The sequence below is a fragment of the Acartia tonsa genome, chromosome 11 (genome assembly GCF_053477335.1).
Source record: "Acartia tonsa isolate MP-2025a chromosome 11, ASM5347733v1, whole genome shotgun sequence".
Taxonomy (NCBI): Eukaryota; Metazoa; Arthropoda; class Copepoda; order Calanoida; family Acartiidae; genus Acartia; species Acartia tonsa.
Genome location: NC_137270.1, coordinates 43,839,840 through 43,864,845, shown reverse-complemented (window position 1 = coordinate 43,864,845; position 25,006 = coordinate 43,839,840). Strand labels below are relative to the sequence as shown.

General features: G+C 31.7%; 3 protein-coding genes across 3 annotated transcripts in view; 2 read left to right on the top strand and 1 right to left on the bottom strand.

Moving 5' to 3' along the window:
• The first annotated feature begins 15,377 nt into the window (after positions 1 to 15,377).
• Positions 15,378 to 17,889, top strand: LOC145331299 (uncharacterized). The gene is made up of 3 exons (XM_080175917.1): positions 15,378 to 15,516; positions 16,215 to 16,308; positions 17,555 to 17,889. Exons 1-3 carry the CDS (start codon positions 15,378 to 15,380, stop codon positions 17,742 to 17,744), a joined length of 423 nt encoding a protein of 140 aa, XP_080032043.1. The 3' UTR covers positions 17,745 to 17,889.
• A 198-nt stretch (positions 17,890 to 18,087) lies between these two features.
• On the top strand, positions 18,088 to 19,645 carry LOC145331516 (uncharacterized). The gene is made up of 3 exons (XM_080176206.1): positions 18,088 to 18,233; positions 18,659 to 18,752; positions 19,287 to 19,645. The coding sequence occupies exons 1-3, from the start codon at positions 18,089 to 18,091 to the stop codon at positions 19,474 to 19,476; spliced, it is 429 nt and encodes a 142-aa protein (XP_080032332.1). The 5' UTR covers position 18,088; the 3' UTR covers positions 19,477 to 19,645.
• A 2,982-nt stretch (positions 19,646 to 22,627) lies between these two features.
• Positions 22,628 to 25,006, bottom strand: part of LOC145332601 (tektin-1-like) — a 103,446-nt gene continuing 101,067 nt past the window's right edge. The window contains exons 12-17 of the mRNA XM_080177609.1: positions 24,901 to 24,978; positions 24,218 to 24,296; positions 23,845 to 23,913; positions 23,515 to 23,568; positions 23,275 to 23,349; positions 22,628 to 23,139 (exon numbers count right to left, since the gene is read on the bottom strand). Coding sequence (XP_080033735.1) covers positions 23,002 to 23,139; positions 23,275 to 23,349; positions 23,515 to 23,568; positions 23,845 to 23,913; positions 24,218 to 24,296; positions 24,901 to 24,978 — 493 coding nt within the window. The 3' untranslated portion in view covers positions 22,628 to 23,001. The remainder of the gene's footprint in view (positions 23,140 to 23,274; positions 23,350 to 23,514; positions 23,569 to 23,844; positions 23,914 to 24,217; positions 24,297 to 24,900; positions 24,979 to 25,006) is intronic.

Below are 25,006 nucleotides of genomic sequence, written 5' to 3'. Positions count from 1 at the left end.
TTTTGTTTATTTTTCAAAATTTATGGGAATAATTATTTTTAAATAGTTTTAGAAAAAAATATTCTTCTAGTAAAAAAAAACTACATTTGTTAAGAAATTTTGAGTAAGAAAGAACCTAAAAACAATGGCTGTTAAATAAAAGGGTGAAGGACACATAATATGACTTTGACTGTTTTACAGAAAAAAATTTTAAAGAAGGTGTCTTAAATTTTTTGCTCTTTATTTAGAATAGCTAGTTGGTGTTTTTAGTAAGTAATAATGTAAAATGGTCCATAGAATTTAGATATGCAATCGGTATCTTCATAGACCTCTTATTTTTGAAGTAATTTAAGTTTTTTTTTTAAATAATTAAATCGGTTTTAAGGTTCTAAAACGCAACAAAATAAAAGAAGAAAATTGCCAGTATGAACAAAAATAGTAAAATCTTTAATTTGACACCTTACTTATTAAATTCTGTTGAGTAATTATTGAAATAATCTATTTTTTTAACCTCGGTATAATCAAAACTTTAAACTTAAATATTTTCTCACACAGACATAAAAAATATGGATTCATATATACCTTTAGAATCAGAAAAATATTACGAATCCATTCTGAGCAAAATTGATAAAAAGTAAAAACTTTAAAAAATAAAAATGGCCTAGCATATTATATTTTTACAGGCAACACTTAATTGTAACTATTTACCTAGCCAATCAAAAATCTCAAAAATTGACAAATCAGGAAGCTTCACCTCAAAACTTAACCAATAGAATTGACAAAAAAAGGATAATGTTCATACAATATATACAATAGATACTACAATAAAAATAGTGATACTTACATAACAAGTGAAGAATGAAAAATTATGAACAAATATGAACAAATATGCTTCAGTCTGTTTATAAACTTCAAAACAATGCAGTTAAAAATGCATTATTGTTTCTTGTGTTTAAAAATATCTGTTACAGTGTATGTACATATGTTTAGGTTTTGTTCAAGTCAACCCTTTAAAGCCGAAAATCATGATTCTTAAAATAAACTCATATTTTTTATTATAGTTTTATAAAACTTTTTCAATTTTGCTTAGAATGGATTAGTAATATTTTTTTGATTCTAAAGTCAAATATAAACACATATTTTTTATGCCTGTGTGAGAAAATATTTAGGTTTAAAGTTTTGATTATACCGAGGTTAAAAAATAGATTAAAGATCTTACTATTTTTGTTCATACTGGCAATTTTCTTCTTTTATTTTGTTAAGTTTTAGTACCTTAAAACTGACTTAATTATTTTTTTATAAAACTTAAAATACTTCAAAAATAAGAGGTCTACAAAAAAACCGATTGCATATTTAAATTCTATGAACCATTTTACATCTATTACTTACTAAAAACACCGACTAGCTATTCTAAATAAAAAACAAAAAATTTAAGACGCCTTCTTTAGCAAGGCGGGACAAGCACAAAATTGTTTAGCCCTCTAGCTCTGATAGAAGGTGAGATAAGGGTAAATTATCTCAGAAACTAGATGTCAAAGAGTTATTTAAGTCAAAGGAATATGAATAACCAGACATTTCTATAGTAATATTATCTATATATTTTAGGGGAGCTATAGAATATTTTTTAAAATTTAGGTTTTCAAAAAATCTTAAACGTAGTATCATGGGTTAGGTTAAGGCATCCTAAAATAGGCCAAACTTTTAATCACAAGAATCTGATATTCTTACTATATAGTTTACCCCCTTTATAAGATTTACTTAAACTTTTGGAGTGGGGACAAAACACCTAATTTAAAATACCTAATTTAAAAATGCCTAATTTTATAAATGTCTAATGTGACAAAACACCTAATTTATAAATACCTAATTTAAAAATGTCTAATTTAAAAATACCTAATTCTTAAAATGCCTAATGTGACAAAACACCTAACTTTAAAAATGCCTAATTTTATAAACACCTAACTATAAATACCTAAGTTTAAAAATACCTAATTTTAAAATACCTAATCTAAAAAAACCTAATTTTAAGTATATCTTAAAACTGTTGTTAAATATATTAAATATATACGCCACCTAGAGGCCTCTAGGGGCAATTGCGGTGCAGAGGGGAATACAATTAAGTCTTTGGGGGGAAAGGGGGGATTGAGGGTTCATGACCCCCCCCCCTCCAGAATTTCAAGGGTTGAAGGACAAGGAAACAAATGAATTTTAATTTTTTTTGGTTTCTTCCCTAAACTAAGTAGCCGTAGCATCCCTTTTTTTTCTTGGGGGGTGATAGTTAATCATCCACCATTTTCATTTTAAACCCTGAACAAACATATTATGCAAATCTGAATTTTAAAAATAGCAGCATTATTATTCATTTAGGATGATTTTACAATAAATATGAAATGTAGATGCCTCCTTTGGTTACAAAATTCCACTGTTATTTTTTTATTAATCAGCACCAATAAAGCACAAGATCTCAAAAACAGCATTTGGGGGGAATACTGGCGAACAAACATAATATGCAAATCCAAAACAAAGCAATAAAAAAAAGGTTTTTGGGCACTTTTCTCTTCTTTTAAAGATTGATTCTGATAAAATGATAATTTTTTAAAGGGATATATGCATTAATTATCATGAAATATAGTGTAAAGTAGAAATTCATGATTTTTTCTAAATAAGAAATGTTTGAAAATAATAAATTTGATCCCTATCACTTTAGAGGACAGCTGCTGACCCCCAGTCTTATGGATGAACCTAAATATATGTTAAAGATAAAAATTACCCTGAAAATTATACAAAAATGTTTTTTGGTGTGTTAAAAAAATATATTCTAAAATCTTGATTTTGAGGATGATGACCTTTAAGATGCCCCTATTGGTGGTGATTGTGAGCCAAATGTTATCAAAGTGCATGTCCATAATGACAACTTATATATTAAACTATGATCCAATTTTTGTAGTCATAGCAGCCTCCAGCCCAGCATTATTAAAAAAGAAAAGAATTGCAATTTTATTTACTTCAATTCATAAGGTGAATACTGTAGTTTTTAGAAGATGGTTATATTTCTTGTTGGAAGGCTCCATTGGAGGCTGCTATGACTACAAAAAATGGTACATAGGTTAATAGACAAGTTGTTGTAATGGGCATGTACTTAGATAACATTTGGCTCATCATCACCACCTACAGGAGCATCTGAAAGGTCATCATCCTCAATCTCATGATTTTAAAATAAATTTTTTAAACACAAAAAAACATTTTTGTATACTTTTCAGGGTAATTTTTATCTTTAACATGTATTTAGGTTCATCCATAAGACTGGGGGTCAGCAGCTGTCCTCTAAAGTGATAGGGATTGAATTTATTTTTTTCAAACATTTCTTATTTAGAAAAATCATTAATTTCTACCTTATACTATATTTCATAATAATTAATGCATAAATCCCTTTAAAAAATTATCATTTTATCAGAATCAATCTTTAAAAGAGGAGAAAAGTGCCAAAAAAACCTTTTTTTTATTGCTTTGTTTTGGATTTGCATATTATGTTTGTTCACCAGTATTCCCCCCAAATGCTGTTTTTGAGATCTTGTGCTTTATTGGTGCTGATTAATAAAAAAATAACAGTGGAATTTTGTAACCAAAAGAGGCATCTACATTTCATATTTATTGTAAAATCATCCTAAATGAATAATAAAGCTTCTATTTTGAAAATTCAGATTTGCATAATATGTTTGTTCAGGGTTTAGTTTGATAAAGAAAGATTGAAGAAATATTAAAAAACGGAGGGGGGGGGGGGGATTTTTTCAACAGGTGATTTCTCATTGGAAGGTGTTGGTAACCTCCCCAAAACCTTCCCAACCTTATATAAACCATCCCATGACATATGGGAAGCTTCATTGTAAAAATGCAGGGGCGTCCAAGCTTTTTTTTTGGGGGGGGGAAAAATTTTTTTTAAGGGGGGGGGTAATTAGTTTTTGGGGGTGTAAAATGGCGCACAAAGCGTGCTGCAATTTTTTCCCCCCCCTAAAATTTTTACCCGGGGGTAAAATTAGCTTGGGGGGGAGGGTAATTACCCCCCGTGAAATCTGTTGGCAGGGGTAAATTTTATTTACCCCCCCTAAATTTACCCGCGGGGTAAAATTTCTGGGGGGGGTAATTTAAATTTTATTAAATATTTAGTATTAAAAATGTGCGCGAAGTGCACAAACATTTTTTTTGTTAGAGATTTTTTATTTTTTTGGGGGGGGGGTATTTACTCCCCCCAAAATTGATTGTGGGGTGTAAATACCCCCTCCTAAATGGTTGGGGTAAATTTTAAATGGGGGGGGGGGTAAAATGAAAAAAATTTTGGGGGTGCCTACGACACCCCCAAATTCGTTTGGGGGGGGGGGGGTAATCCCCACTTTACCCCCCCCCCCCCCTGGACGTCTATGTAAAAATGAGCCATATTGGTTCATCGACTAGCAAGATCCTTTAGCAATAACAATCAGCCAATTGGATTAATGTTATCAAAATTTTAGGTATTTTAGTGAAAATATTTGATATTTTAGAATTAGGCATTTCTAAATTAGGCGTTTAGATAGTTTAAAATTAGGTATTTTTAAATTTGGCATTTTTAAAATTAGACTTTTTTAAAATTAGGTATTTTTAGTTAGGCATTTTTAGTTAGGCGTTTTTAAATTAGGCATTTATAAATTAGGTGTTTTTAAATTAGGTGTTTTTAACGTAGGTGTTTTTAACATTAGGTATTTTTAAACTTAGATGTTTTTAGTTAGGCATTTTTAGTTAGGCATTTTAAAATTAGGTGTTTTTTCCCCACTCCAAACTTTTGGGGTGCCGTAGGTTCACTCAATCCTCTTCCCTCTATTATTTAAGCGGGGGGAGGGGGGATAATCCACCAAAGAAATACTATATAAAATAAATTTCTGCGGCATTTTACTTCCACTTTTAAGTTGCCCCCCCTCCCCCCCCCTCCAAAAAAAGCCTTAGATGTTCTTAATCAATTATAATATAGTTTCACCAGATAAAAACATGATAAAAGAATTAAGGAGGGGGTATTAACCCTCCAAAACATTAAATGAGTGGGGGAGGGGGGGTAGGTAAATACCCTACCAACAAAAAAAATATTCTCTCATATAAATTTCGGTACCCTTCGTGTGGTATTTTACTTCCACTATTCAGATTTTTTACTCCACCAAAATAAAAAAAGTTTGGATTTCTGGATCAAATAATAGATAGAAACAAGATACAAACAGTTCTGATCCACGATAAAAAAAAAACATGTAATAGTTTGTTGGTTCATATTGCAATGGCCTTTAAAGTAAATAATGCATTGGGCGTGTCTAAGCTATGTCTAATTTAAGACAATAAGAAGTAAAATTGTCCCAATTATTGAGAAAATGACAACATCTGTAACTGGCGAAGCACAAAAATAGTGGATGGGAATACGTACAAATTGATTTAAAGTGTATTTATAAAAATCAAGAATAGATTTATTGGAAAAAATAAATACGAAACATAGTTTTATTTTGTATGACGACGACAGTAAATTATATACTAGATGCTGATAACAATGGGAAAAAATATTTTGATACTGTCATCGCAAAAAAGTTTGAAAATCGAACCAAAACTACCAAAACTATGTAAAGCATATAAAGATAGCCAAAAACCTGCTAAAATTGAGTCTGACCGCCATTGTTACTTTAATTTTTAAATCTAAAACTGAAAAAATTTGAAAATCAGACTATAAACACCAAAGATATGGTGAAAATGGGATAAATATAAAAATAGCCTAAAACCTGCTAAAAAGCAGTCCGACCGCCATTGATGTTTTATAGCTATTTGTGGGAATGTTGACAAAAAGTTTCAGCATTCTATCTTTTATAGGAGCTGAGTAAATCCCATTTCCCCCATAGCGTTACGGACGGACGGACAGACAAATAGAATTATAGAGTAGCTTCGATACTAAAAAAAACACAAAACAGTGAACTTGTAACATAAAATATTTGTTTAAAATTAGAAATAAAATAAACCAAAACCATTCCAGGATCAATGACGTCATTGTGAAGCTTCCATAAAATTGACAACTAGATCTTTCCATGAAAATACTCTTTTTCTAATTTTAGTCTTCTGCTAACCTAAAAAGTTACTTTAGGAGTATAGAAATACATGTACAAAATTTCAGCTCTCTATCTCTACTGGCGACCTAGCGCCAGGCATGTAAAATATCAACAGATAACGGTAGCACGGCGGTTTTAACAATATCACAGCAATGTGCAGGTTTTAAGCTCTTCTGCATGTTTCAATTTAAATACATAAGGGCAAAGATATATTATCCCAAAAATCTTTTGTCAAAGTCTACTCTACACCTAGCGCCAATCAGTTTTCTAAAATCATGCCTTTTTTACCTGTGAAAATAGAAATCGCCAGCGCTAGGTGTAGAGTAGACTTTGACAAAAGATTTTAGGGATATTATATCTTTGGCCTTATGTGTTTAAATTGAAATATGCAGAACACTTAAATTCATCTTCCAAGCCATTCTCTAGGCATTTTAATTTTTTTATGAAATAACGGGTTTTCAAAACTGCCCTTTGAAAAGGCCTAAAAAATATCTTTTTTGTCACTTTTGTCATTGCTTATAGTTACAACTTATTAAGATATTATGCTCAGTTAAAAAAAATCGGCGCCTCCAGCACCAAAACTGGCAAAAACTGGCAGTTAAACTTCTGTGCCCCTACTTGCCCCCCTCTTCGGTAAACAGTAGTTATCTCAAGAAGTAAAAGAGATATCAACACACAGAAAGAAAACTTTTTAAATAAAACTGAACTAAGTAACCATTACACATTCAATTTTGGGACTTTCCTTCTAGGGGCTTGTGGAGCAAAAGACCCACTAAAACACTAATAATATGAGTTCTGAGCTTATTTTTAAAGATATCAACCTGATTTTTAAAAATTCTTTTGTTACCATAATTGAACTCAGTAACATTTACAGATTTCATTTTGGGACTTTCCTTCTAGGGGCTTGTTTGGCAAAAGACCCCCAAAAACTAAAAATGTGAGTTCTGGACTTATTTTTAGAGATATCAACCTAATTTTTTTTTATAAAACTTTTTTCACATAACCAAACTCAGCAACCTATACATATTTCATTTTGGGACTTTCCTTCCAGGTGCTAGTGGAGCAAAAGACCCCCCAAAACACAAAAAATATGAGTTCTGAGCTTATTTTTAAAGATATCAACCTGATTTTTTTAAAGAAAATTTTTAAAATAAAACAGAACTTAGTAATGAATACACTTTTCATTTTAGGACTTTTCTTTGAGGGGCTTGTGGAGCAAAAGACCCCCCAAAACACAAAAAATATGAGTTCTGAGCTGATATTTAAAGATATCAAACTGATTTTTTAAAGAAAACTTTTTTAACATAACCAAACTCAGCAGGGGCATCCAAGCTTTTTTTTTTTTGGGGGGGGGGTAAAATTTGCTTATGGGGGGGGGGGTAATTACCCCGGGGGGGGTAATTACCCCCCCTGAAACCTGTTGGCCGGGGCAAATTTTGTTTACCTTCCCAAAATTTACCCCCAAATTTTTAAAGAAAATTTTTAAAATAAAACTCAACTCAGTAATGATTACACATTTCATTTTGGGACTTTCCTTTGAGGGGCTTGTGGAGCAAAAGACCCCCCAAAACACAAAAATATGAGTTCTGAGCTGATATTTAAAGATATCAACCTGATTTTTTAAAGGAAACTTTTTAAACATAACCAAACTCAGCAGGGGCGTACAAGCTTTTTTTTGGGGGGTTGGGGAACCCCCAAATTCGTTTGGGGGGGGGGCCCGGGGGGGTAATCCCCATTTTACCCCCCCTCTTGGACGTCTATGAAACTCAGTAATGTTTACAGATTTCATTTTAGGACTTTCCTTCCAGGTGCTAGTGGAGCAAAAGACCCCCCAAAACACAAAAAATATGAGTTCTGAGCTTATTTTTAAAGATATCAACCTGATTTTTTTAAAGAAAATTTTTAAAATAAAACAGAACTCAGTAATGATTACACATTTCATTTTGGGACTTTCCTTTGAGGGGCTTGTGGAGCAAAAGACCCCCCAAAACACAAAAAATATGAGTTCTGAGCTGATATTAAAAGATATCAAACTGATTTTTTTAAAGAAAACTTTTTTAACATAACCAAACTCAGCAGGGGCGTCCAAGCTTTTTTTTTGGGGGGGGTAAAATTTGCTTGTGGGGGAGGGGGGTAATTACCCCCCCTGAAACTTGTTGATTGGGGCAAATTTTGTTTACCTTCCCAAAATTTACCCCCAAATTTTTATAGAAAATTTTTAAAAAAAAAACCAACTCAGTAATGATTACACATTTCATTTTGGGACTTTCCTTTGAGGGGCTTGTGGAGCAAAAGACCCCCAAAACACAAAAATATGAGTTCTGAGCTGATATTTAAAGATATCAACCTGATTTTTTTAAAGGAAACATTTTTAACATAACCAAACTCAGCAGGGGCGTCCAAGCTTTTTTTTTTTGGGTTGGGGGCACCCCCAAATTCGTTTGGGGGGGGGGGGGTAATCCCCACTTTACCCCCCCTCTTGGACGACTTTGAAACTCAGTAATGTTTACAGATTTCATTTTAGGACTTTCCTTCCAGGTGCTAGTGGAGCAAGAGACCCCCCAAAACACAAAAAATATGAGTTCTGAGCTTAATTTAATGATATCAACCTGATTTTTTTAAAGAAAGTTTTTAAAATAAAACAGAACTCAATGATGATTACACATTTCATTTTGGGACTTTCCTTTGAGGGGCTTGTGGAGCAATAGACCCCCCAAAACACAAAAAATATGAGTTCTGAGCTGATATTTAAAGATATCAAACTGATTTTTTTAAAGAAAACTTTTTTAACATAACCAAACTCAGCAGGGGCGTCCAAGCTTTTTTTGGGGGGGGGGGTAAAATTTGCTTGGAGGGGGTGGGTAATTAACCCCCCTGAAATCTGTTGGTAAACAAAATTTGCCGACAGGGCAAAAATTTTTTTTGGGGGGGTGGGTAATTTAAATTTTATTAAATATTTGGTATTTTTTTTGTTAGAGATTTTATATTTTCAGGGGTATTCAAAATTGTTTACCCCTCCTAAAAAAAACCCTCTGAAATGGTTGATATCTTTAAAAATAAGTCCAGAACTCATATTTTTAGTTTTTGGGGGTCTTTTGCCAAACAAGCCTCTAGAAGGAAAGTCCCAAAATAAAATCTGTAAATGTTACTAAGTTTGGTTATGTTAACAAAGTTTTCAAAAAAAAATCAGGTTGATATCTTTAAAAATAAGCTCAGAACTCATATTTTTAGTTTTGGGGGTCTTTTACCCAACTAGCCCCTAGAAGGAAAGTCCTAAAATGAAATCTGTAAACATTACTGAGTTTCATAGACGTCCAAGAGGGGGGGGGTAAAGTGGGGATTACCCCCCACCCCAAAACGAATTTGGAGGTGCCCCCACCCCAAAAAAAAAGCTTTGACGCCCCTGCTGAGTTTGGTTATGTTAAAAAAGCTTCCTTTAAAAAAATCAGGTTGATATCTTTAAATATCAGCTCAGAATTCATAATTTTGTGTTTTGGGGGGTCTTTTGCTCCACAAGCCCCATAAAGGAAAGTCCTAAAATGAAATGTGTAATCATTACTGAGTTGAGTTTTATTTTAAAAATTTTCTTTAAAAATTTGGGGGTAAATTTTGGGAAGGTAAACAAAATTTGCCCCGGCCAACAGGTTTCAGGGGGGGTAATTACCCCCCCCCCCCCACAAGCAAATTTTACCCCCCCCAAAAAAAAGCTTGAACGCCCCTGCTGAGTTTGGTTATGTTAAAAAAGTCCAGAACTCATATTTTTAGTTTTTGGGGGTCTTTTGCCAAACAAGCCTCTAGAAGGAAAGTCCCAAAATGAAATCTGTATAGGTTGCTGAGTTTGGTTATGTGAAAAAAGTTTTCTTTAAAAAAATTAGGTTGATATCTTTAAAAATAAGTCCAGAACTCACATTTTTAGTTTTTGGGGGTCTTTTTCCTAACAAGCCCCTAGAAAGAAAGTCCCAAAATGAAATCTGTAAATGTTACTGAGTTCAATTATGGTAACAAAAGATTTTTTAAAAAATCAGGTCGATATCTTTAAAAAAAAGGTCAGAACATCTATTTTTAGTGTTTTGGTGGGTCTTTTGCTCCACAAGTCCCTAGAAGGAAAGTCCCAAAATTGAATGTGTAATGGTTACTTAGTTCAGTTTTATTTAAAAAGTTTTCTTTCTGTGTGTTGATATCTCTTTTACTTCTTGAGATAACTACTGTTTATCGAAGAGGGGGGCAAGTAGGGGCACAGAAGTTTAACTGCCAGTTTTTGCCGGTTTTGGTGCTGGAGGCGCCGATTTTTTTTAACTGAGCATAATATCTTAATAAGTTGTAACTGTAAGCAATGACAAAAGTGACAAAAAAAGATATTTTTTAGGCCTTTTCAAAGGGCAGTTTTGAAATCCCGTTATGTTTTATAAAAAAAATTAAAATGCCTAGAGAATGGCTTGGAAGATGAATTTAAGTGTTCTGCATATTTCAATTTAAACACATAAGGCCAAAGATATAATGTCCCAAAAATCTTTTGTCAAAGTCTACTCTACACCTAGCGCTGGCGATTTCTATTTTCACAGGTATAAAAGGCATGATTTTAGAAAACTGACTGGCGCTAGGTGTAGAGTAGACTTTGACAAAAGATTTTTGGGATAATATATCTTTGCCCTTATGTGTTTAAATTGAAATATGCAAAAGAGCTTAAAACCTGCACATTGCTGTGATATTGTTAAAACCGCCGTGCTATCGTTATCTGTTGATATTTTACATGCCTGGCGCTAGATCGCCAGTAGAGATAGAGAGCTGAAATTTTGTACATGTATTTCTAGGCTCCTAAAGTAACTTTTTAGGTTAGCAGAAGACAAAATTCGAAAAAGAGTATTTTCATGAAAAGATCTAAGAAGCATAGTTAAGCATGAATAAAAATTGTGTTTAAGATTCTGGTGGTCGTGTGCATTAAAAAAATCTTCCAACTTTCTAATTCTATTATGCTCTTAACCAAAGATGTTTTGAAATTAGTTCATAGCTCCCTTAAAGATTATCATCCATAGTATCCTTCAGGTATATGGAGTATCCGTCAGGTATCTGGAGTATCCTACAGGTATCTGGAGTATCCTTCAGGTAACTGGAGTATCTTTCAGGTATCTGGAGTATCCTTCAGGTATCTGGAGTATCCTTCAGGTATCTAGAGTATCCTGCTCATTTGATGAAAAATTACAAATTTTACCAGAATGAATAATAATGGATAGGAATATTTTCTAGAACCACTTAAAACAAGGATGACAACATCCATAACAGCGAAGCTTTGAAACGGTAGGACAAACGAACATAAACACTTGTAGAGTGTCAGAACTTAATAATCAGTTCAGTATATAAATGCATAAAAGTCGAAACAAAATTTAAATAAATTTGTTGAAAAACTTTGTTGTCCTAGGAATCAGAATTCCAAAAATCTGATTAATCGAATAATTTTATCACATATGTTGTTAAAAACTTAAAAATCAACATTAACATGTTTAAAATGGACGTACGGTAGGTCAATTCTAACTTGTTCAAATTTTTCAACAAAAAGAGCTAACTGTCCTTGACCCTCTCTAAATATAAAAAGCTTCGCTTTTAAAAAACGTGCAATCAGAATTTAGAATAGAAGATTAACCCTTTACAGTCGGGCCCCTTGCCGCACCTTAATCGGTAGGGGGGGGGGGGCATTATCTCAGTTCCTATTAAAGCTAGAGGGCTATTTTTTTTGTGCAAGTCCCCTGTTTGATAATGAATTTCCTAGGGATGGCAATCCGTATCCGGAATCCGGATCAGGAATCCGGAATCCACCCAATTTTTGGCCAATATTGGAATCCGAATCCGGATCCAGAATCCGTTTTTTAATAGCAGATTCCGGATTCTTAATTTGTAGGCTAAATTTAACGTCTTGAGTTTTTTCTTTCAACTCCCCCTTTTTGAAGGCAAAGATTTTCATCATTATATATAATATCATGTGTAAATGTAGCACTTATTTTTTTTTTTTAAATTAAAATCCTTTTAAAATATTGCTAGAATCCGGAATCCGACAAAATTAAGAATCCGGAATCCGCTGGAATCCGCCACTTTTTTTCATGGATTCTTAAAGAATCCGGAATCCGAATCCGGCCCAAAAATTCGACGGATTGCCATCACTAGAATTTCCAACCTTTTATTAGTCTAAGTCCATTTTCGCTTCCTTCACCCTTTTATTTAACAACCTTTGTTTTTAGGTCTTTTTTTACTTAAAAATTTCAAAAGGCTGTAATTTTCTTATTTTTGAAGCTAGAAGAACAATTTTTTTCCAAAAAATATTTATCTTTATGTAAATTTTACATTATAAATATCAAAATATAAATTACAGCGGCCGCAACTGTTCTTGGCAGCTGCCATCCGCCGCAGTCGGCGGTCGGTGAGAAAACGGCGGCGGATCTTTATAAAATTTTAATACGTTATGTAGACATGTAATAAAATCTTAAGTTTATTTGAAGTCATTAAGTCAAAAATTGCGGCCACAGGAGCCTTTTAAAGATTTCTGGAGACCTGGAGGATCAGGACCTGCAGGATCATACCTGGAACCTGAAAGTGACTTGAACACCTGTATTTCATATAAGGATGTACTACTAGAGGATATTTTAGTATAATAAAATGCTTTGTTTTAGTCAAAAAAAATATTTTTGCTCTTTACCTGGATGACCCTGCCAGGTTTGCTGGTATCCTGTGCCCGCCAGGTTGGAGATATTCAAAAAATTCCAACTCTCAGTTATGTGTCATACCCATACTTAAAAAGTCAAGCAGTTTAGGCTCTTTATCTTTCACACACAGAAAATGAGATAGAAAAAAACGGATAAAGGGTTAAGCTTCCTTGAAGTCCTGAAGATAGGGATGCAATATAACAACATCCATAAAAGCGAAGCTCCAAAACCAGACGGTAGGACTAACGAACATGCGGAATTTTAACCTTTATAATCTAAATATTAAGTATAAACAAAGTTGTTTATAAATTACTGTTTACTGTTACTTACAGTTTTAGAACTTGATTATATAAAGAGGTGACTTACTTAAAGTATTGTACCTAGTTGTTCTAGAAATCTTTATTTCAAAAGTAAAATGACCATGACAACTAGGAAAAAAAATCGCAAAAATATTAAAATTAGCATGTTTTAAATGGACGTATGGCATTTCTGATAACGATTAAAGAGTTGATAAGATTTCTAAGATGTATCTAAGAATAGCAGTAATCATCATGAAAAGTTTGAAAAACGGACAGACGTACAGACCCTTTATATAAATAGCTTCGCTTTTAAAAATAAAATCCAACTTAAAGATAGAAATGAAAAACAAAACTAGAACATCCTAGCTCGAAATAATCAATAAAACATATAATTAAAAAAGATGATTATTATTCACAACTAATCATGTTACAATTTTTATTGTGACAAGCTTTTTTTGGCGTGAGGCTCTAAGGTCAAATTTCACCAAATTGAATTTAGAATTATTCCAACAATATAATTAAAAATTGAGAGTAGTATCATTATTAAATTTTGACTATTTGTGCTTAAATTTGAAAACATAAAGACGTTAAAAGTGAGGCAATTCTTTCAAGTAAAAAATTCATTAAACTTAAAAATGTACTACTAAATTAAGATGATAGTTATTTCTCTATTATTATAACCAGCTTTCCGCGGATAAAATGTGTACAATGATGAGATTAAAACCAGTATTTTCGCCCTGAGATGCCGAAGGCACGGGTTAAATACTGGTTTTAATCTTATGATTGTATATTTTTATTTTCGTAGAAAACTGGTTATAATATGGATGAGAATCGGTTCTAATCCACCGGATATTAATCGGTTTCGAATGAATACGAGAAAGTTATTTTAAAAATTGGGCAACTTATTTTTTTTCTAAAAAATATGAAGAAGTGATAATTTTTAAAATTGTAAAAATAGAATAATTTCTTACCTTATTTCCTCAATAATAAGTTTATTTTGTCCATTTTATATTTTGCATCAAATTTTCAGTTAAGTTATGGAATATTTAAATAAATAATGCCATAACTTTATCAGACATAAAACATTTAAATCATAATATCTTTTCTCGTATTCATTTGAATCCGGTGGATAGGAACCAGTTCTCATGAATACGAAAAAACTATGTCTAGCATCGTATTATATCCAGTTTTCTACGAATATAGAAATGTACAATCATAAGATTAAAACTAGTTTTTTTAGCTGGTGCCTTCGGCACCACGGGGCTAAAAAAACTAGTTCTAATCTTATAATTGTACATTCTATATCCGCGGAAAGCCGTTTATAATACGATACGAGAAATAACTATTCTCGTATTTATTCGAATCCGGTGGATAGGAACCGGTTCTCATCCATACGAAAAAACTATGTCTAGCATCGTATTATATCCAGTTTTCTACGAATATAGAAATGTACAATCATAAGATTAAAACCAGTTTTTTTAGCCGGTGCCTTCGGCACCACGGGGCTAAAATACTAGTTTTAATCTTATAATTATAATTGTTTATAATACGATACGAGAAATAACTATTAACTATTTCAAAAAATCATTTTAGGTAACATATTGAAAGCCGACATTTTTACTATCAGCAGTAATTTATCCACTGGTACTCTTGACAATAAGTGGTTGCGTTTTTGTCTATTTAAATAATTGGTATATATTTGGCAATATTTTGTTTAGTTTGGTCGGCAATATTATATCTTTTGAGATTATTAGCAAAGAAACAGTTTCAATTTTATTTTGATTCATACATCTTTTTGAAATTCAATGACAAAGACCAAATTGTGTCAAAAATGATCCATGTGACGTCATAAAAATGAGGGAATATCCATCTCTTTTTTAGGGGTTTTCCACTTATCCTCTCATCTCCCTCATTTTAATGACGTCACATGGATCTTTTTTGACATAATTTGGTTTTTGTCAAATATGCTGTGAAATTTTGTAACAAAAATGAGGGAATATCCATCTCTTTTTTAGGGGTTTTCCACTTATCCTCTCATCTCCCTCATTTTAATAACGTCACATGGATCTTTTTTGACCTAATTTGGCTTTTGTCAAATTCAATGATATGCTGTGAAATTTTGTAACAAAAATATTAGTTATACCTGGAATCCATTCCTTAACTTTAATTTAGAAATTAAATTGCCTAATCAAAGTATGTTGTAAAATGTCCCTGTAATGATTTAGAAAGAATATTTAAATGAATGGAAATAAAATATTTTTCTATTTTTAATAGCATTGCATTTTTATGTTTCAGAAAAAAAGATGAAAATTTTAGCTGTGGCTTGTTTTCTTATTGTTGCCGTTGAAGGGAAAAGGGATCCTCGATTGTTTTTTATTTCCACCAGTATCTCTACCTCAACTCTGACTACAAGCTCATTCTGCTATACATCCAGTGCTACATGTCAGTTTAAATATTTTTAAAAGCAAAGTTTTTCTATAATTAGGATAGGTCCATACGTTTGTCCGTCCGTCCGTCCGTAATTTAGGCAATCTAGAATTGTCCTATTGATTTCAAACATTGCATGGTGATTCTTGTAGTAGATAGAAAGCGTAGCAACTCTATAATCATTACCAGTATGTCCGTACGTCCATTTTAAACATGTTGATTTTTCAGATTTTTAAACAATAAATTTTTATGTGATCTAATTTTCTGATTTAACTGATTTTTGGTATATTGATTCCTGGGACAACAAAGTACAATATTAAAAGCGAAGCAACTCTATAATCAAGTCCCAAAAATGTAGGTATTTCCATAAACATTATCCTGTATTAAGCAGATTTCAACAAATTTACTCACAATTTTGTTTCGAATTTTATACATTTATATTCTGATTATTTAGTTCTGACACTATACAAGTGTTAATGTCCGTTTGTCCTACCGTTTCAGTTCTTCGCTTTAATGGATGTTGTCATCCTTGTTTTACCAAAAATACTTCTAAATTGATGGATAAGTTTATTTATGATTTCAATCAAGTATATATGATAATTGCCTTAAAATTTAAAAAGGCTTTAAATAATATAGACTAAGTTGGAATTGTTTGAATTAAAATTATGAAAAAAATATCTCATAAATTTGATGGCACTTTTGTATTTTTTTAGTGACATCATGTTTAACAACTGGGAAAAAGAGGCGTTCTATCCTTGAGACACCAAATGAACTGGTTGATTTTGACGCAGTTTTACCCTCAATAAGGTACTTTTTAGAGGACCCCAGGATTTGGTCATGCTGTAGTACGCAAACCTGGCTTCCCTAAGCTTAATGTTTATGTAAAAATAATCTAGTTTTAAATCTACAACGTGTTTTCAGTGCTTCGAGGAATACAAAGGTATCTTGAATGTAACAGTTTTGTATGTATAACAAAATAAGCATAGAAAAGAGATTCATGAAAGATTTGGCAGATTTATTCAAATGTATATGTTTAGATATTTGCTTTGGAAAATATGATTAAATTCTTAACAAATATTAGGTTCTCCTTGTTAAGCAACAACATGATATAAAGGGTGTTAAAAAATACCAATCGCTCACAATTTGAACCACCATAAGTACTTTAAATCTTGAAGATAGACCCCATAATGTTTTGAATTTTTGATGGGGCATGTAAAAACCAGATTTCTAACTCTATCCCTGCCAATTTTGCATAAAACAGACATACCCATCCAACTTTGAGGCATGCCGGCTCTGTCTATTCCCAGTTCTTGATGTTTGCCAGGTCTTTCTTTTTTATGCCAAATTGGCTAAGATTGTGTTAGAAACCTTGTTAAGGTATCTATAGAAAGGTCTCCAGAAACTCCAAACATTTGTCTTAATTTGTAATAAAATATTTACTTTTGGCATACAGCAAATTTCTCTGCAAGGGCTAGGTCTAGCCCTAGTGCACTAGAAGGGTGAGTAGATTCAAATTTAATATTGTTTTCTCATTACTTGGGCATGAATTGTATTATTTGTTATTAGTTTAGGACCAAAAATGTAAGGTTTGTATTAAAAAAAGTGAAGCGCTTGGTTTTTTTAACACCCTTTATTAATGATAAATAAAACCTATTAAAAAGAATACGGCTATAAATTAGGTATTCTTTCACTTTTACTTCTATTTTACTCGGTTAGATGTCCTTTTATCTGGTTTTTTATTTATTTTAGTATTAACAAAAACTCTAAATTCCAACATGACATAATCCTGAGGTTCTTCATGATAGTTTTATAATTTGGTTCTTTAGTATTTAAGATTTTTAAAATCTTTTATAAAGTAACTGGTTTGTGTGTTCCGAAGAGTTTTGCTAAATGCTGTACCGAAATGGTTCTTGCTATTTTGGTGGACGGTACCAAAGTCAAACACGCCATCACAAAAGGAAAAGAAATACAAAAAATATTTTACTATAGACCGCCACAGGCGAAGACAACATTTCATACCCAAAAAAGTATAAAGAGAAAAATGATTATTCAGGCGAAGCAGAGAATTAGAGATTGACTCTGGATTGGATAATGAGACTAAGGCTGGTAAGAGGGAGGGGAAGTTTCTGCTGTACTGGATGACCACCACCACCACTTCAACTTCCACTACCTACACGCTGACAGCCTCACTGAGTGCTCTGGAATGTACACCAAGCAGTTGGACATACTCTGTCTGCGGTTAAATTGGATTGACAATTCATTTCAGTACAGCTTTCCTATGTTATAAAAAATTTGCCAGTATGGCTTTGTAACCGATTAATAGTCGCCAGAATAGAACCGGTTCTCAGCTATACTAAAAAATCATTTAGAGCATCATATTACTGAAATTTCCACAAAAAAATAAGATAAAAATTATAAGATTAAAACAAGCTTAGTTAGTCTGGGTTTTGGGCCCTTGGAGCAAACATAAATTGTAGGTCTTTATATAAATATCCATGTTTGTTTTTGTTGAATGTGTAATTATTATTGTTATATAGATTATTCTAATAATCATAGTACATTATGATATGTAAATATTTCAGAGACAATGTTGAAATTTTTGCTCTTTTACTGTGCAGGATTGATTGCTTCTGGTTCCTGTCAGAACAGAGAACCCAAACTATTTTTGATTTCCAGCACAACCACAACATCTACATTGTCCACATTTTCTATCTGCTATGAAACTGCTGCAAGTAAGTTACTCATTTTCTGCAATTAAAAAAAGGTTGCATTGTTATTAAGATTAACTTAACTAAGAAGGGGGAGGGAGAGGGACAAAAATTTTCAAATTTGTACAAAAAATTCCTAGAAAATAACGCCCTACTCCCCCATTTCATTTTTCCGTTCATTGTTGGACAAAAAAAACAAGAGGAGCCAGTCTAATTGGCTAACAATTTATGTAAAGACCCGGCTTAATCATCATTATTTAAACATAATGTACATGAAATGGCGGCATTATTTTTAATCAAACTTTGGTAATGTTCAACTTGTTCTAGCCTGAATAGCTTTTTTACAGACGGAAAAAAGAAACCTAAAGGAAGAAAAGCTTTGCTTTTATAAACAAATTATTGAACTAGAATGGACAAGTATGGATTTACAAAAAAAAATATTATTTTAGGTTCGACGGCCTGCCTTACTCTTGGAAAGAAGAAGCGTTCAGTGATTTATGACAGCCCAGTTTTGGATTTCGATATTGCACTTCCTTCTCCCAGGTCAAAATAATATATACAATATCCAGGGGGTTATCACGCACCCTAGTTATATTAGATCTCCCCTCCCATATTAACCCAAAGTTGAGAATGTTATAGTGTCTTTACATTCCCATATAAATGTCCCCTTAAATAGTGGATGTAAATATTCATTTATTTCCCCAGTATCTCATTTATATCCCTGGTATCATTTTTGGAAGATTTTAGAATTTTTATTAATTACTAAAAGAAAGAAAAATGATACCAGAGAAATAAATGAAATTTAAAAACCAAAATTAAACCACATTTTAGCATAAAAATGAGTTTTTGTTTAAATGAGAATGATATTCCTAAACAAAAAACTGGATAGGAATACCCCATTTACATAAATATTTATTTTAATGAATTTTTAACCCACCGTACAACAACCTTTGTGTTAAATGTTTCAAATATAATTTATTTTCAATTTTGCTTGACATCTTTGATTAATTTGATAAAAAGTTCCTTGATTTAAAACTAAAAATTAATAATGACCTACAATTACCTTAAACATTTCAGACAAGACCGAGAATTGGATTTGAGTTCATCCCAGGATGGAGTTAGTATGAAAGCAAAGAGAGAAGGAAAATTTTTAGTTTACTGGATGACAACTACATCAACCTCTACAACCACAACCTACACAGCAACAGCATCACTCTCCCAGCTGAATTGCACTCCGACCAGCTGGACGCTTGCCCTTTGTGGTTAAAACATGTGGCCAACTTTGAGTTTGAGATTTTCTGATTTTGTTGCTAAAACAAACAAATCATTTGTTTTCTTGTCATAGGACATCCAATAATACACAGGTTTTTAAGAAGAAGACATCTGATTGGTTTGTTTTAGCGGCAAATTAAGAAATTTTGATTTAACAATCTTTCATTCTGTCTAGCTTTGCATTAATATAATTTTTGCTATTGAACTAACTTTAGCATAGAAAATTTTCTTGTTATAAATTATATTACCATTAATATTAAAAATCTGAAACTGATGTGATATTTTTAGTAGGGAAGCTACTCTATAATTCGAAATGTCCGTCCGTCTGAGACAGAAAGGGGGAAACGTGATTTTCTCGGTTCCTATTGAGATAGAGAGCTGAAGTTTTTAGGGATTAATTATGTTAACAGTCTTCATATTTTCACTAAGTTTCATTAAGATTCGTCAGTTGGTTGGGGTGCTAGATCGGGTCCTACATTTTGAAGTTTTCATGATTTTCTCAACTCCTATTCAACATAGACGGTTGAAATTTTCAGGGATTGAATACTTTCATATTAGACATACTTTTATCAAGTTTTATTGAGATTTGCATATTGGTTGGGGTGCTAGTTCGATTCCTAGATTTTTAGTTTTCATAATTTTCTTTACTCCTATTTGAGATAGACGGCTGATACTTTTAGGGTTTAAATAATTTCACAATTTACATATCCCCACAAAGTTTCATTAAGATTTGGTAATTTGCTGAGGTGCTAGATCGATTCCTAGATTTTCACGTTATAAATCTTATAAGATTTCGGGATTTTTTAGTTTAATGTTTTTTATGAAACTGCTATAAAGTTATTTTTTTCCGGATATCCATTCATAATATTTGTGCTTCGCTACTTATGGATGTTGTCATCCTTGTTTCATTATTATTTATTTGTTATTCATGTTTTAATAAATATATTCATGTATAAAGAATATTCAAATATCTTGTTAACTTCTTTACTTTTTAATATAAAAATAAAATACTACACAAAAATCTAAATTTAAAGTATTTGCCAATAAATTCAAGTTAAATGAACAAGTTTTCTAAATTAGAGACAATTCATTTTATTTGATCACTTTTATTCAATAGTATTAGATAATTTGTTTACTTGTAAGGAGGGAGAATTGTGGGCGGTTAAGATTATATATCAAGCGATGTACATGCTTTGCTTTATTCATATGAGCGTACTATTAATTATGGTTGCTTATGATGGAAAATAAGTTATATTGGGTAAGTAGCCCCACAAGGTATAGGCACTGCAGGGTTAGACATAGACTAACATTCTTCTTTTTTATATCTTCAATCCAATAATAATAACAGGTTTTGTTTTAAAAGTGATTGCAATTTTGTTTTATATTTAAGTTCATCTCATAAGTCTAAATGACATATTTTTTTGTAAAAAATTCTAGATAAATTTATCTAAAAATAATCAGCAAACCTGACAAGATCATCCAGTCAAAGAACAAAAATATTTTGTCACACAAAGCATTTATAAGGCCAAATTACTAACTTATCCATTAGTTGTACAAAATAATTTGAAATATTAGATTTCCAAGTAAATTTTAGTTTGGAGGTATGATCCTGTAGAACTTTATCCTCCAGGTCTTCATCTTTCAATGAATCCTTTGAGCGCATTATTTGACTTCAAATTTAAAACTTAAGCTTATAATACATGTCTACAAGACATTAATTTTTTGAAAATCCGCTTCCGATTTTCCGACGGATTTTTCATTATCCACCGCAACCAAAATGTTTAATTTTTAAATTTAATAAAACATTCAGAACAAAAATGGACACTTATCGCATTGTATTATAAACACCTTTCCGGGGATATGAAAGTGTACAATTATAAAAGTAAAACTAGTTTTTTTTAACTGAAAGCACGGGCTTAAAAAACTAGTTTTAATATTATAATTGTACATTTTTATATTTGTAGTAAACAGGATAGCAATACTGGAATAGTTATTTCTCACATTGTATTACAAACGGCTTTCCGCAGATTAAAACCAGTTTTTTTAGCCCCGAGGTGCCGAAGGCACCGGCTAAAAAACTTGTTATGATCGTACATTTTTATTTCGTAGAAAACTGAATATAATACGATGCTAGACATAGTTTTTTTTTGTATGGATGAGAACCGGTTCCAATCCACCAGATTAGAATCAGTTTTGAATGAATACGAGAAATAAAATTAAAATTTTCTGAAAAAAAAATTCTTTAAAAATAAGAAAATTACAGCCATTTTGTTTTTATTTTAACATTTAATGTTTAAAGAGCTTCAGAGATTAATTACTTTTTCCACAATTTGTTTAAATAAAACAAAAATGGAGAAAGCTACTTTTATCTTTCATCTTTTATTTATTCCTTACATTAAGAACCGAAAGTTGTTACCTATCAGTGTTTTCAGCTCAATACCAGTATCCACAAATTCCCCAATAGTAGCTGAGTATCCACGCATATTTCCCAAGAGTAGTTGAATATCCACACTTTTCCCCTATGGTAGTTGAATATCCACAATAGTTTCCTATTGGTATTTTCATTATATCCTTTCATAATGCTGATTCCCATGACAATAAAGCACATTAATGCAAGCAATTCTCACCTTTCATTTAACTTTAATACAGATTTAGGAACCAAATATAGAGTTGCTGCGCTTCATAAATCGTATTTTTTGTATTAAATCAATAGGACAATTCTAACATGTATAAATTAACAAAAAAGTTAACCAAAATAATTGTTTAAAAATTTTATTTTCCCCCAATTGTAGTTGAATATCCACACATTTCCCCAATGGTAGCTAAGTATCCAAAAATGACCCCAATAGTAGCTGAATATCCACGTGGATACTCAGCTGGTATTGAGCCGTGTTTTCTTTATCATTAGTGATTTAGTTGAATATGTCTAAATATTTGATTTTTTACAAAACTATGTAATATATTAAATTTAAAAAATGAGGAATGGTTAAGAAAAATGTAGGTTCACCATCTTTAAATAATTAATAAATACTTAAGGAAATTCAACTAACCACAATGTAAAATATAATGTAAACATTATCAGATTTTAAAACAAAGATTTTATAAAAAAAAAGATACTTTTTCACCAGCCAAATGATTTAAAACTATTTTCTAATTTAAATCTTTATTTTCTTTTAAGGTTACAGTTTGATTAAAGGCAGTGTTAAAATGTATTCAATTTACATTACAGTTTAAAGTTATTAGATTACAATTCAAGATTTTAACAAAAAGTTATAATGATATTTAAGGAGTTTCTGTGCATTTTTTCTTCATAAAAGCAACAAATTTAACCTTCACATATTAAATTTATATACAAGCATAATCACAAGTTAGATTTTAAAAAGAGATTATAAACAAAAAGAATTTAAAAGTGCACTAAATTGATTCTGCTTTAAAATGAATTTAAAACACCAAATATAGTAAATATTAAAAACTAAGCTTAATTATGATCTCCAAATCTAAATGTATATATGATGATGATTTAGTACATATTGATAGAGATACTCTTTCTAAGAGTTAAACATTTGACCTCATCAATATAAATACTATTGGCTTTCTTTGCTATCTCATCTTCTAACTCCAAAAGAGTCTTCTGTAAACCAGCATAGCAATGTTTAGCCTAAAAAAAAAATCTACAATTAATTTGCATCTTCTGTAAAAACAATTGTATTACTCTCTTAGTTTCATTTCTTGAAAGTGACTAATCCTTTGACAATAAAAAAGTGTTTAAATAAACTTTACCAAAACTTTTTACCTGTAGAATACCTCCTTCTAATTTGTTAATAATATCCAGTAGATTTCTGTGTTCGCGGGCAAGATGTACATCAACCTATACAAATAAAATTATCTTTACAACTATCTAATGAGTTTTAAAAAATGTACTTTATAAATTGTTGTTGCAGTTCAATAAAAATGCATGATTGATGGTGAAAATAAAGTTTTGGTAGTAAAAAAGTAGATATAGTATCTTTCAGGAAAAAAAGGAAAGAAATACCTCATCATGGCACAGTTCAGCTCCTGGACGCATTTTTCTTTGCTGAATCTTTGCCTGAAGATATTATTCATTATAACAACATTCCTAATTAACATGGACACTTTCCAAAATTAGGCAAAAACTAATAACCAGTGTTGGAGAGAACATAGGACGGTATATGATACTGGTAAACAAAGCTTTAAATCTTGACGGGTTAGTTATAACTAGTAGTTCCAAAATGTACAATTTATTATTTTAGTTTATTATGTTATGGCAATTTTGTGTATCATCATTGGGGATGTGCATCAATTCATCGACCATTTTCATGTCCTTTAAGGTTGCTGCAAATACCTGAGTTGAAGCCAGAGGTCCTTGCTTGGCCATCAGAGCTCTCTCCAAAGACTGTATGGTGTCATCAACCTAGAAATTTAATAAAAATAATGTATTATGAATACACTTTTTAACCTTATACAAGTAAAAGTATAAGGTAACAGGATGTCTATGTGTTTTTCTGTCTGTATACAAGGATCTTGCTAATCGCTGAACTGATATGTTTCTTCTTTACAATGTAGCTTCTCATAGGTACTCAGAAGGTTAATAACTATTTTTGGTGTGTGTACCACATCCCTCCTAAGAGATATAAACCCTAGAAAAAATTTCCCAACACCAATAACCCCCGCATGCCCCCGCCCCCCCCCCCCCCCCAACCAACAAAGTACTTTACCTCCTGAATTTTAACATTTGTCTCTGATTTTTGTTCTTCCAGTTTTGTCTTGGCATCTCTTATCTCAGATAAACGACGACTAGAAAGATAAAGTTTCATTACTTGTGTCGCCCAATCATGGTAATATCTGAAATCATTCGGAAATATCCCGAATGACGGCATTCCGGATATTTCGGCCAAAAGTTGGATTAAGGAAAGATAACGAAGCTGAAGATTTCGTCGTATTTTCACAGTAGATTTTCTCCTATATCTAGCTTCTGTGGGGGGCTCTAATCCTGCAGGGCAATCAGTAACATTTACCTAACCTAAAATAACCTATTAAAAGCTACTGTGAAAATACGAAGAAACCAACTTTGTTGTCTTTCCATGATCCCAAAAGTTTTAAAATTTTTCCCCTTTTTTATAGACACTATGAAGAGCTTCCAAGCATTCATTCGAAACCGATAAATATCCGGTAGATTAGAACTGTTTCTCATCCATACGAAAAAATAATGTCTAGCATCGTATTATATCCAGTTTAATATGAATATATAAATGTACAATCATAAAAATAAAACCAGATTTTTAGCCCGTGCCTTCGGCATCTCGAGGCTTAAAAAAACTTGCTTTGATCTTATAACTGTACATTTTATATCCACGGAAAGCTATTTATTATACGATGCGAGAAATATCTATTATCTTACTTGAATGCTAAATCTGAAACATCGACACATGTCTTCATATTTGAGGCAACTCTGGCTAATATTCCATTCACTACAGACCTAAACAAAAAATTATTAATATTCTTAT

Bases quoted from the DNA above. Each gene is read 5' to 3' on its own strand.
- LOC145331299 (XM_080175917.1), top strand. From the start codon at position 15,378: ATGAAAATTTTAGCTGTGGCTTGTTTTCTTATTGTTGCCGTTGAAGGG. The intron at 15,517-16,214 runs GTCAGTTTAAAT...GTATTTTTTTAG, and splicing joins CTATACATCCAGTGCTACAT to TGACATCATGTTTAACAACT. The intron at 16,309-17,554 runs GTACTTTTTAGA...ATGATTATTCAG, and splicing joins GCAGTTTTACCCTCAATAAG to GCGAAGCAGAGAATTAGAGA.
- LOC145331516 (XM_080176206.1), top strand. From the start codon at position 18,089: ATGTTGAAATTTTTGCTCTTTTACTGTGCAGGATTGATTGCTTCTGGT. The intron at 18,234-18,658 runs GTAAGTTACTCA...ATATTATTTTAG, and splicing joins CTGCTATGAAACTGCTGCAA to GTTCGACGGCCTGCCTTACT. The intron at 18,753-19,286 runs GTCAAAATAATA...TAAACATTTCAG, and splicing joins ATTGCACTTCCTTCTCCCAG to ACAAGACCGAGAATTGGATT.